This window comes from Misgurnus anguillicaudatus, chromosome 18, assembly GCF_027580225.2.
Source record: "Misgurnus anguillicaudatus chromosome 18, ASM2758022v2, whole genome shotgun sequence".
Taxonomy (NCBI): Eukaryota; Metazoa; Chordata; class Actinopteri; order Cypriniformes; family Cobitidae; genus Misgurnus; species Misgurnus anguillicaudatus.
Window position 1 is genome coordinate 29869625 of NC_073354.2, and position 12174 is coordinate 29881798.

Below are 12174 nucleotides of genomic sequence, written 5' to 3' on the forward strand. Positions count from 1 at the left end.
TTTTTTCAAAAAAACGCACATTGCTTACTTTAACGCCAGAAATAACAGTAGCAATTCTAAAATTTTTGAATTTTAAATAGCATACTATTATTACGCATCAGATGTTACGATTAAAACCATTACAACATTATTTTGTGTTTTCACATTTTTTAATATTAAAGCTAATCTTAAAGGGACAGTTCACCCAAAAATGATAATTCTGTTATCATTTACTCACTTTCATGTTGTTACAAACCATTTCTTTGTTCTGATGAAAACAAAGGAAGATATTTTGAGGAATGTTTGTGACCAAACCGATCAAAAGCACCATTCACTTCCATAGTATTCTTTTTTTTCTACTATAGAAGTCAATGGTGCTTCTGATCAGGTTTGTTACAAACATTCCTCAAAAAAATATTATCCTTTGTGTTCATCAAAAAAAAAAAAAAATGTATAAAGGTTTGTAACAACATAAGAGTGATGACACAATTTTCATTTTGGGGTTAACTTTCCCTTTAAAAGTTGTGATAGAAGAAGCATTTTCTGTACTCCAAAGAACCATTTCTTAGAGGAACATTTTTCCATTAAAGAGCTTTTTTGAAACAACAGAAAGTTTCTGTGGATGTTGATGGTCATTTAAGAAGTCATGCAGCCAGACAAAGAACCTTAAGGAACCTTGGTTTTACTGTAGTACAGTTCTGCCAGATATCATCTCATCAATACAACCCAACACGTTACCAGTAAACGCCCACAGATCCCATACGTAGTGATGGGAGAAACGAAGCTTTTCGAAGCTTCGAATCAATTGAACCAATTCCTTCGAAAATTGATTCAGTTTTTCGAAGCAGTACGAAACACCACACACGCTGGCGATCCCTGCTGGTCAAAATAGTGTAAAAGCAGATATTTCAAAACATTTTACACTTTTTTTTTTTTACAAAATAATAGCAGGATTTTTATTAAAATATGTTTAAAAAATTAACTTAATTAAGACAGTTAAATGTGTTTTCTGTGTTTTTAGTTTGATTTAGGCAAAACAAATCATTAAAATTAACTCCCCTTTTAATTATGCACATTTGTATTAATAAATCTGTTTATAAACAAAAAGTAGACAAAATGGCAGTGTTATTACTTGGAAGGATAAATGTTTTATGAACTTGCATAATAAAACTGACCCGAGTTCACCGAAACATATTAGACACTGGTCATGTGATCAACTCCCCCTAGTGGTGAACCATCGGATTTTCGAAACAGTTATGACGTAATGTTTGCTAAAATCACGTGACTTGGGCCAGTTTGAAACACGCTCTGAACCACTGATTCGAAACAAAAGATTCGTAAATGTTTCGAAGCCTCATGAAGCAGTGCTTCGAAAACGACCATCACTACCCATACGTTTCCATTAAATCCCAATACAAATCGCATTATAAATCTTTTAGAAGTTCTTGCAATGCAGAATTTTGTTGGATTTACCTGTGACATACAAAGATATAGTTGAAATCAAGTATAAATGAATCATTATGCACGAAGAGGTTTGCTTTATACAATATGTAGTAAGAAAAATGACAAAATAGACCACAGAGAATTTTTTTTGCTATACAAAGCATTGGTTTAAAAGAGGTATTGTTCATAATATATAACACAGTTTGCCTAGTTGTAATAGATAAGTGGGGTCTGTGGACAAGGCCGCCTTAATGCACGGGCTTACCTGGGCTGAAGCCCAGGGGCCTCCCAAGTTCAAGGGCCTCCGAAGTTTGCGTTCATGACGAGCTGAAAATGTCATATTGTTTTGTAACTTGTCGAGTTTTCTGTCAATCACTCTAATTGCACGTTACATGGCTGCTGATTGGTCCGTTGTAACTTAACGTGAAATAAAATGTCAGACGTAACATATTTTTTATTCCGCGTAATGTAATTAAGTGCGCGTTGTCAAATTGACATTCCTGCACGTTAGACTGAGTGTGACAGAGAAACGGGAAATAATCCACCAACAAAATGAAAGAATAATTTCTGAAATTTCATAATAAGCACCAGTGAGGTGCAGGTCTCTCTCTCTTTCGTGCGCGCGCTCACTCGTTCGCTCTCTCTGTGCTCGCTCAGCTGTCTGAGTCTCTGGCATGCAGAAGTCTCTGACCCGTGCACAAGAAACTGCCGCTAAATTAAGAAAGGAGTTCCCGCACATAATGCTGTTAGTTGTTATAAAGTTTAAGTTTACTCGCGTTTTTATCAGTGACGCGTGCGCGGCTGGAACGATGTAGTTTGACGCGACGTCAGCTCACAGTACACACATCTGTTGGTAGAAAGAGGAGAAAGAGACGCAACGGTAAAGGTGCAAGTCTAAGAAAGTAAAGAGCGACAAAACCATCTCAAATGATCATCCCCTGATAGCACCATTATAATCTCATTATCTAAAGATCTTATATACAGGCAGAGGTGTCAAGTAACGAAGTACAAATACTTCGTTACAATACTTAAGTAGATATTTTGGGTATCTATACTTTACTTGAGTAATTATTTTTCAGACGACTTTTTACTTCTACTCCTTACATTTTCACGCAATTATCTGTACTTTCTACTCCTTACATTTTAAAAATCGCCTCGTTACTTCTTTAAATTTCGGCTTGTTTTCTTTTTTTACATTCCGGCTTGTCATCGTTAAAAAAAAAACCTATCTTGATAAAGTGCATCATCCGGATGAATGCGAATGTGGTTGGATGAGAAGTATAAACATACACAATTCCGACACCCTATTGGTTTGTACGCAATCCCCGCCCCCCCAGCTGACTGCAGATGATCAAAAGTTTGTTCGATAGCGCTGCAAAGATAAACTTAAAAGAACCGCGAGAGCGATTAGAAAGCATGCGAAGCAGTTGGAGCAGTTTGCTCTCGCGATGCTTTGATATCATCCGCAATCCGATTGTACAGTAACAGAACGCGGCATTCTGCCTTCAAATGGAAAAGGACGAAATAAAACTCGCGGATCACTTTCAGGTCAGTTCACATTCACAAACCTGTGTAAATATATAGCTGGCTGCTGACACCAACGCATCTGTGTGATTTAAATAGTATAACAATGTACCAATTTAAATCATGTAACTTCAACATTGTGCTGCGTTGCGTTTTGAAGCATGGCAAAGATATCTATGCTAAAGACATCTGTTGTTTTGTAATAACTGCCCTAAATTTTATTTGCATTAACAAAACCTACTTAGCTAAATGCTTGAGTGTTGAATCAATCAAACACATACCCATACATACCAACTTTTGCTTTTGTTAATAGACATCAGCTGTTTCCTTAAACCTGACTTTTAATTTACTTACAAGAAAGACAGTCTTCAAAATTACTTGGATTTACACTGACATGTAAGATCAGCTTTGTCACATTAGATTAAGCTGAAGTCCATTAGCTACACTGGTACAGATGCAGAAATATAGGCTTTAATATATAATTGCATATGTGTGTAATTGTAGATTGTGTTGCTGTCAAAATACAATTATAAATGATAACAATAGCATATTTCTATCCTCACACATACTATAGTTTGTTGTTTTTTAACTAGAGAGGGCACCACTGTAAAAGTTTGGCCAGCAGCGGCCCTGCTCTGAATTTTGACTTTTTGCACCATTATAATATTTGAATATTTATATATAATGCTCAGTAGTACACATATAAGGTTCTTTAATGCAGTGGTTATGAAACTATTTTTTTTGCGGCCTCCCTTGTGTACAGTGGATTCCTTCACAGCCCCCCAAGAAAAATTTATGACATAAATCATTCTAAAACATACATTTTGAATTAAACAAAACATGTTTAATTATACAAATGTATTGATTTTGTTTAGTAGCCTTATTGTTCTGAGGTTTAATTACACAGAATTTATAATAAAGTAATGTATTTCATGAAATATTATAAAACTGGGGCCCCTGGCACCATCTCGCGGCCCCCAGTTTGAGAACCACTGCTTTAATGTACTTGTTTGCATTGTACTAAAATGCGTTCATTTTTAATGGGCATATACCGTATGCAGTTGAAACAGATATAGCCTAGTGCAGGGGTAGGCAACATGGAGTTCCGATGTCCTGCAGAGTTTAGCTCCAGGTCTAATCAAAAGCCCCTGAAAAAGTCACCTGAAACTACAGGTAGCCAAGGTTTTGTAAGGGTTGGAGCTAAAATTTGCAGGACATCGGCACTCCAGGACTGACATTGCATACCCCTGGCCCTAGTGCATCCCACATTTTTTAACATTAACATTTTAATATGACACTATAGTTATTATGGCCTTAAGAAACATTTTTTAGAGGAGATAGGGTAGTGCACAATAGGCCCCTGTGGTGCGGCCTAGGCTTTTTTCCGTAATGACATTTTTTTCCTTACATTACTTTTACTTTTATACTTTAAGTAGTTTTGAAACCAGTACTTTTTCACTTTTACTTGAGTAAAAAGCTTGAGTTGATACTTCAACTTCTACAAAAGTCTTTTTAAACTCTAGTATCTATACTTTTACTTGAGTAATGAATATGAGTACTTTTGACACCACTGTATACAGGTATGTTCCCTGTCTGTCTTGTGCATATACTTGGTCGTTTTACATGCTTATGTATGCATAAATACTAAAAACAATGCATACTATATCTTCAGTAGCCTACAAAATAAATAGCTGATTAAAAAACAAGATTCTGTCTATAAAGACTTATCTTTTGTTATCATTAATGCTTTTAACAAGATTCTGTCTATAAAGTCTTATCTTTTGTTATCATTAATGCATTTTCACTTTAAAACTAACTTTAACTTATTATATTTTTAAAACTGTGGTGAGCATTTAGTTAGTGAGTGGCAATTTTCTGCAAATTATATTCCAAAAACTACATAAACATAAAGCTTATAAACATATAAACTTTCACACATTTTGGTTTTATTATCACCACAAGTTGCTGTGTGTGTTTGTTAAATAAAGTGTCTTGTGTTTATGCTCAAGTGGACTCAGTGATATGTTAATAACAATATTATGGTGTTTTCTGGCTCAAAGAGGAAAAACTCACTGTTGTATGTCTCGAAAGAAACTAATGCATTTTGTGATGTAGATTACCTAGATATTACACTTAAAAAAGAGAATATAAATCGAGGGGAAGGGGGGCCTACAAAACCTCTTAGCCCCGGGGCCTCACATTAGGTTAAGGCGGCCCTGTCTGTGGATCACTGCCGCTATCATTTCTTTGGCGCTGAGGCTTTTTGTAGCTGATAATGGGTACAGGAACCCCTCTGAAGTGATTCATTAAATCCATACCACCGAAGAAGTTAATAAAGATGATGCCAAGTTTAGTAGGCATGAGACTGCAAGAAGATAAATTAAAATGAATTAGTAATAAAAATTAACCTAAAACTGTAATATTTTCTAAAGACATTAAAAGTGGTTTACTGGCTTGTAATCTTAGAGGAAGCATTTTTAGTGCTAAACATCACCTATGTAGAACCATATTGTGCTATGTTGAACCATAAGTGGTGCTATAGTCATGTTTTAGCACCACTTATGGTTCTACAGAGGTGCTATACAGGTATATCTGTGCTAAAAAAAATCCCCTATATGATTACAAGCTTTTAGTACACTCTAAAAACAAACAGTGCTAAATAGCACTAAAAGTGGTTCTTGGCTCATAATCATAGAGGAACCATTTTAAGTGCCATATAGCACCAATGAAGTACCAGTGTAGCATCTGTGTAGAACAATAAGGTGCTGCTATGTAGAACCATATGTGGTGCTATAGTAGTGCTATATGGCCCCTGTATGGTTCTTCATAGGTGCTATATAGCACTAAAATGTTTCCTCTATGATTACGAGCAAAGACACACTTTTAGTGCTATTATGCACCGTTTGTTTAGAGTGTAGCACCATTTTTTATGTATTATATTTTCATATAAGAAGTGTTTATGGGTGTATCATACCTTTTGAGTGCCATCATGAAGTATAGACTTGAAGGTAACAACAGGTACATCTGCTCTCGTAATATGGCATCCACAATCTTTTTTGCTGTATCTCTCTTATCCAAGATTGGCAGAAAAGATGGTCTCCTAAATATAGGATCAGTGTTAATACATGAGCAGAGGAGAAATTGCCAATCGAGTAAAATATAATCACTTACTTTGTTTGACATCCTGCAAACATTGTAGTGTTTATAAGATAGGGGCATACTATTGTTGTTTTGATGCCTTCCTTTTGGAGGACAAGCAGTTCCAGTGCAATGGATTCTGCAAAACTCACCGCCGCAAACTTACTCGCACAATAGTCTGTGTACAAAACACGTGTCGGCCATCTTGTTTCATCATTAAATGCCTTAAAGGGATAGTTAGGCCAAAAATGAAAATGCTGTCATAAAGACTTTCATGTTGTTACCTGTATAAATTTCTTTATTCTGGTAAACACGAAGGAAGGTATTTTGAGGAATGTTTGTAACCAAACTGATCATGAGCCCCATTCACTTTCATAGTAGGAATAAAGAATATACTCTGGAAGTGAATGGAGTTTACAATTTTTTTAAAGGGACACAAGGCAGCATTTTTATGTTAATAAATCATCTTTGTAAGTCGGTATGTGGTTAAATGACTCATTACAGGACGAATGAAGACTCTTTCGCCCGCCCCTACCGTCTGTAGGAAGAATACCCCACTTGCAAGTTCGTTGTATCTGACCCGGTGTCCTTCAGTCTCGTGAAGTCTCAGATATAGAAAGCATTTACTCCCAGACACTAGGGGGAGCTAGTAGAGAAATAATACTCAGACTTGCCTTGTGTGCCTTTAAATATCTTCCTTTGTGTTCATCAGACCAAAGAATTTTATAGGTTTGTTACAACATGAGAGTGAGTAAATAATAACAGAATTTTTATTTTTATGTGAACTAACACTTTAATTGCAGCAACTGCATTTAACCCTAATCTTTACGTATGGAATAACAATGCAATGCATGTCGTTTAAAATCTTCAAAAGTACCTGAAAGGCCATTCATAGCGAACAACCCTCCATGACACGCCACACAGACTAGATGCCCATGGTTCCGTTGTAACATAAGTGGCAAAAATGCCTTGTACGTCTGTGAATTAAAATATCAGAAAGGATTACAATATGCACATTGTTCATCAAAAAGAGGAATGTACAAGATCAAGAAAACCTAATTTTACCCAGAAATGAGCAGCAACATTAACCCTCAGTGTTCTGTCCACTAAATTGTCAGGAGCTTCAGTGAAAGTATATTTTCCTGTTACCACGCCTGCATTATTCACCAGGATTGTGACGTCTCCAACTTCCCTTTTAACCTGTTGAAATATTTAAACTACATAAAAATCACGAACGGGTGATTCTCACGAAATCTAAATTTAGAAAGTGTCGAGCATTTAAAAAGCCCTTGAGGCCATTTTTTGCACATATAAGATTAAGGTCTGAACTTACTAAAACCATTATTTCTAAAGGATTTTAAAAATATTTCCTATAGAATTATTTACATTTTTTTTAGATTATCATTATCAAAAATTATCATTACCGCAACATGATATTACATTAAATATATGCATTTACAAACTCATGCCATCTTGAGTGTCACAGTCAATTATGTCCCTTCCAACAATTTTTTTTAAATGTTAGTTCCTTGTGGGCTTAAACAATGATTGAAAAGTGTTCTTTGACACATTTATATTCCGTATTATTGTCTCTACATTTACCAATGATCACCAAATACCACATGTTTCTTTACTGTAAATGACATGCACTGAGGCTTTTTATTTTTTAGATTTTTTAATTAGAAATATTTCCATGTCAAAGAACTCAAATCCAGTCATGGACACATTGCGGTAATGAAAATGTTCCCCTTAAATGTGAAAAAAACAAAACAAAATTGGTTTGTATGATGTCATTTGAAATCATGTGCAAAATAGTATGAAGAGATGTTTGTAACTGTATGATTCTTATTTTGATAGCATTTAATTTTATTATCTAAATGTTTCATGACACCTAATAAGTCTAATTTCGCGAGAATCACCTGAATAGGAAAGTTTCTAACATATGCCTCCTATTTTTTTTGTTAAAGGGATAGTTAATCCAAAACTGAACAATTGGTTGTCATTTACTCTTCCTCATAACCTGTATGAGTTTCCTTATTCTGTAAAACACAAAAGAAGGTATTTCAATAGCCTACATGATGGTTCCTCTTATGAAGGTCAATGGGTGCCTTTAACTGTGTGATTACCATCATTTTATTTATTTTGCATTCAACAGAAGAAACATAAATGTTTAGAAACAACATAAAGGTGAATGTTCATTTTTGGGTGAACCATCTCTTTAAATTATCACTACAGATGATTCACAAATTCTATTTTTTACAAAAAAGCAATTTTAAACTATTTACCAGTTCAGCAACTTTGTAAACATCAGTTCTTCTGCTGCAATCACAGGCGTAGGCATAAACACGCACATCTAATGCTTGCCGTAATTCTTTTGCTGCCTTATCAAGTGCCTCTGTATTAATGTCCCATAGTACTAATGTTGCTCCATGGTGGCCAAGTTCTTTGGCAATCAGTTTTCCAATCCCATTTGCTGCTCCAGTCACTAAGGCGATCTCCCCCTCCACATCTTTTCTGGGATGAGGAATAAAGAGTCGAACAAAGGCTTCGAAAAAGTAAAAAACTGTTCCGAAGATGAGCTCAAAAATCTCTTTCACTAACCAAAGGTTAATCGTCATCTTTTCAAAGCTCTGAACAACCTTCTTATGCATGTCACCGGTCCAGTGGGCACCGCACAACAATTAGTTAGTGAAGCTAAGGTACGACTTGTTCAAGGTACGGCATTTGTCACAGTTGTGTTTGTTTGACCTGTTACCTAGAGTAGGCCTACATTAGTGTAGTTAATTTTAGGTACCGTTTTTGCAGCATGTGATGCCAGTTTGATTCCATGATGACCATGAGGTGTAGCTCTTAAAAATCGCTTACTGTGACAGGACATACTGAAATGGATTAAGTGCATACTGAACAGTAGGCATAGTGAGTTCAGTATACATTTTGCACATAGACTATGGCCGCTATGTTTTCATTTTACTGTGACTCATGATTGTTTACACTTTCTGTTTTTTTGTAAATGTAGGCTTGGCTAATAACTTTATTAAATAAACGTATTCATGAAGCGCTCCTTATTTGAAATAAGTATTACCCGTTGCCCCATGGGATAGAAAAGTTTCCATCCAATGCATATTGCCCAAATAATTCTTATATGCAGTTGTGTCCAAAATAATAGTGGACAACATTAGTGCACTCATTAAATCCAATGATGCACCACAAAAACGAGTGTACAGCTTTAAAGGGCCACTCAAAATAGGCTAATTTTCCATCTGCCCTAGAGTGAAACATTTAATTTTTACCGTTTTGGAATCCATTCAGCCAATCCATTTTAGCATAGCTTAGCATAATACATTCAATCTTATTAGACCATTAGCATCGCACTCAAATATGGCTGCAGCAGTGATATTACGCATTGCCCAAAAACAGTCCCCTGCTATTGAAAGTTACCAAAGGGTACTATTTCAGCCCACTGCGTAATATCATTGCGCCTGCTGCACTCATGGTACGGCAGCAAAGTCCCTGATTATTACACCGGAATGAGAGTCTATTTTAGCCGTAACGGCCTAGAAAATCGCAACTTTTAATTTTCCGTCGGTCTCAGTACATGATGTAACTACAAAAGAGTCAAGTTTTAAATAGGAACAATATTGAAACTCTGTGTTTATTTTTTAGCGCGATGCTAATGGTCTAACCAGTTTCAATAGATTATGCTAAGCTAGGCTAAAAGTGGTACTGCCAGACCCGGAGATCGGCTAAATGGATTCTAAAACGGTAAACGTCAAATGTTTAACTCTACAGGAGAGAAAATTAGCCTATTTAAAAAAAGTGAAGTGTCCCTTTAACGCCTAGCCACTAAATGAAATTCCGCGTCTAGACACAAGATGGCGCACGCAGCGCACACTATTTTTCTTACGCATACTTTATTTACCATATAACGTTAGTATAGATAGAAGTAGGCGATTTAGTATACAGGGCACGTATTCTGTATTTTATATTTATTCAGTTTTCATTCTTTCATTTAATTCTTTTGGTTATATTATTTGTTCTTAACTGTATTTTCAAATCTGCACTTTCTATAAAACTGCTTGCAACAATGCAAAACTGCAAAAAGCTCTAGAAAAAGTGTAGCATTACGTTGAACATCTGTAATATATTATTAACATTGTTGACATGATAATATTATTATAACTTCATTTAGTAGATATCTGTGCCATGTAGGGGATGTAGCTCAGTGGTAGAGCGCATGCTTTGCATGTATGAGGCCCCGGGTTCAATCCCCGGCATCTCCACACTTTTTCCCTTTTGTTTTTCGGATTTTAAAACACGGCGTTTTAAAACAGATCATACTGACGTTTATTGTTAAAAAACAACGTTTTTGTTAGAAATGCATTAAACGACCCAAACACGAAGCGTTTCAGTCCAAATACGTAATTACGTCATACGCAACTCCCCTGACGACGGTAACCAGGGAGAAAGCTATGTTTATCAAAATGTCTGCAGCCTGACAACTATCACGCAAAACATGTTGATTTCAAGACGTTTTAGTGGTTTGTAATCGTGAAGCATGCAGCTGAAGTATCTAAAGACTCTTTTAACTCCTCAGGTAAAATGTTTTATCACGTATTTTACCGAAGCTAACAGTTAACGCTATTTAGCTTAGCATCTCTAGAACGATTAACAGTTACATGTCTAACAGATTTATAGATTAAATGTGTAAGCTGTGCAAATAAGCTGTAGAAATCATCATCACTGCTACGACTTAACATTTTTACACCTCTACGACTGAATTCAGCCGTTATCTGTCTTTAAGTCTGCTTTGATCATAGTGGAGTGTCTTATATATTTTAGGATGGAGCTGCTAAAGTCACCTGTATGGCCTGGGCTCCAAACAATGCAAAGTTTGCAGTGTGCACTATTGATAGAGTGGTTATACTGTATGATGAGCAGGGAGAGAAACGAGACAGATTCACAACAAAACCTGCAGACCCAAAAGTAAGTAATGCATATTTTTTGCATTAATTTAAAAGGATAGTTCACCCAAAAATCATTTTCCATCCTCATCAATGGAAGTATTGTGATAAATGATGAAGAAGATATGTTGATAAATGATGGTATGCACACAGTTAACGGTACTCATTGAATTTCATCATATTTGTTTTTCCTACTGTGGAAGTCAATGGTTAAAATCAGCTGTGTGCTTACCATTGTTTTTTAAGATATCTGTGTTCATCAGAAAAAAGAAATTCATACAGGTTTAGAACAACATGAGGATGAAAAAATGATGACACAATTATAATTTTTGGGTGAACTATCCCTTTAAAATTCATTTATGTAAAATAATTTGATATGCATACTGTATGTATCCATAATATACACATTATTTTATACACATTGTTCATGTATTCAAATGTAAATGCTATGGCTTTTTTGTTTGCTACAGTACGGAAAGAAAACATACATGGTCAAGTCCATTGCATTTTCTCCAGATTCAACCAAAATAGCAGTTGCCCAAACAGACAACATCATATTTATTTACAAAATTGGAGAGGAATGGTATGTATCTTAGTAATAATAATTTTCAGCCTCAGTATAAATAGAGGACATGATATATATGATCATGAACTAATGTCGAATGCAATAATAATCTTCTAATATGTTTTTTCTAGGGGAGATAAAAAGGTTATTTGCAACAAATTTATACAAACAGTAAGTGTTTTGTGGGTTTGATGATGAATAAAATATAAATTTTATGTTTCACAACCATCAGTAGTCAGAAATGCTCTGTGTTGTTTTTTTAGAGTGCAGTTACGTGTTTGGTGTGGCCATCTGAGCATCTGATCATATTTGGGCTAGCGGAGGGAAAAGTAAGAGACCTTTTTGATGCTTCAGGTCGTATGTTGTATTTTCTATATGACTTACAGTAATTGTCTATCATTGCAGGTTCGACAAGCCAATACAAAGACAAGCAAGTCCTCTACGATCTATGGAACAGATTCTTATGTTGTCTCGCTAGCCACAAAGTATGTTTGCAACTCCTCATCCTATTATGCTTTTTGTTACCATGTCAAACAACATCTATTGTGTAGAATTCAGCTTCAC

The 12174-nt window shown here is 35.5% G+C and overlaps 2 protein-coding genes and 1 non-coding gene across 5 annotated transcripts in view; 2 read left to right on the forward strand and 1 right to left on the reverse strand.

The window, feature by feature from the left end:
* Window positions 1-1497: 1497 nt before the first annotated feature.
* On the reverse strand, window positions 1498-8845 carry LOC129429088 (epidermal retinol dehydrogenase 2). The gene is made up of 7 exons (XM_055185569.2): window positions 8370-8845; window positions 7150-7284; window positions 6962-7061; window positions 6118-6262; window positions 5921-6046; window positions 5165-5311; window positions 1498-1651 (listed from the first exon to the last, which is right to left on the reverse strand). Exons 1-7 carry the CDS (start codon window positions 8733-8735, stop codon window positions 1630-1632), a joined length of 1041 nt encoding a protein of 346 aa, XP_055041544.2. The 5' UTR covers window positions 8736-8845; the 3' UTR covers window positions 1498-1629.
* A 1447-nt stretch (window positions 8846-10292) lies between these two features.
* trnaa-ugc (transfer RNA alanine (anticodon UGC)) lies at window positions 10293-10364 on the forward strand. The gene has a single exon. It is a non-coding gene; the product is annotated as a tRNA-Ala (tRNA).
* Window positions 10365-10474: 110 nt separating this feature from the next.
* ift172 (intraflagellar transport 172) overlaps window positions 10475-12174 on the forward strand; it is a 49687-nt gene continuing 47987 nt past the window's right edge. For 2 of the 3 annotated variants that reach the window (XM_073856276.1, XM_073856277.1), the window contains exons 1-6: window positions 10475-10678; window positions 10924-11067; window positions 11516-11628; window positions 11742-11781; window positions 11874-11939; window positions 12016-12095. In XM_073856276.1, the coding sequence (XP_073712377.1) occupies window positions 10640-10678; window positions 10924-11067; window positions 11516-11628; window positions 11742-11781; window positions 11874-11939; window positions 12016-12095 (482 nt within the window). In that variant the 5' untranslated portion in view covers window positions 10475-10639. The remainder of the gene's footprint in view (window positions 10679-10923; window positions 11068-11515; window positions 11629-11741; window positions 11782-11873; window positions 11940-12015; window positions 12096-12174) is intronic. The other variant, XM_073856275.1, reaches the window with a different exon arrangement.

What these genes read in the sequence shown, in the direction of transcription:
- LOC129429088 (XM_055185569.2), bottom strand. Translation starts at nt 8,735, where the DNA reads ATGCATAAGAAGGTTGTTCAGAGCTTTGAAAAGATGACGATTAACCTT. An exon ending in TTTACAAAGTTGCTGAACTG is followed by an intron (nt 7,285 to 8,369) that starts GTAAATAGTTTA and finishes ATATTTCAACAG; the next exon opens with GTTAAAAGGGAAGTTGGAGA. An exon ending in TTTGCAGGATGTCAAACAAA is followed by an intron (nt 6,047 to 6,117) that starts GTAAGTGATTAT and finishes TCCTATATTTAG; the next exon opens with GAGACCATCTTTTCTGCCAA.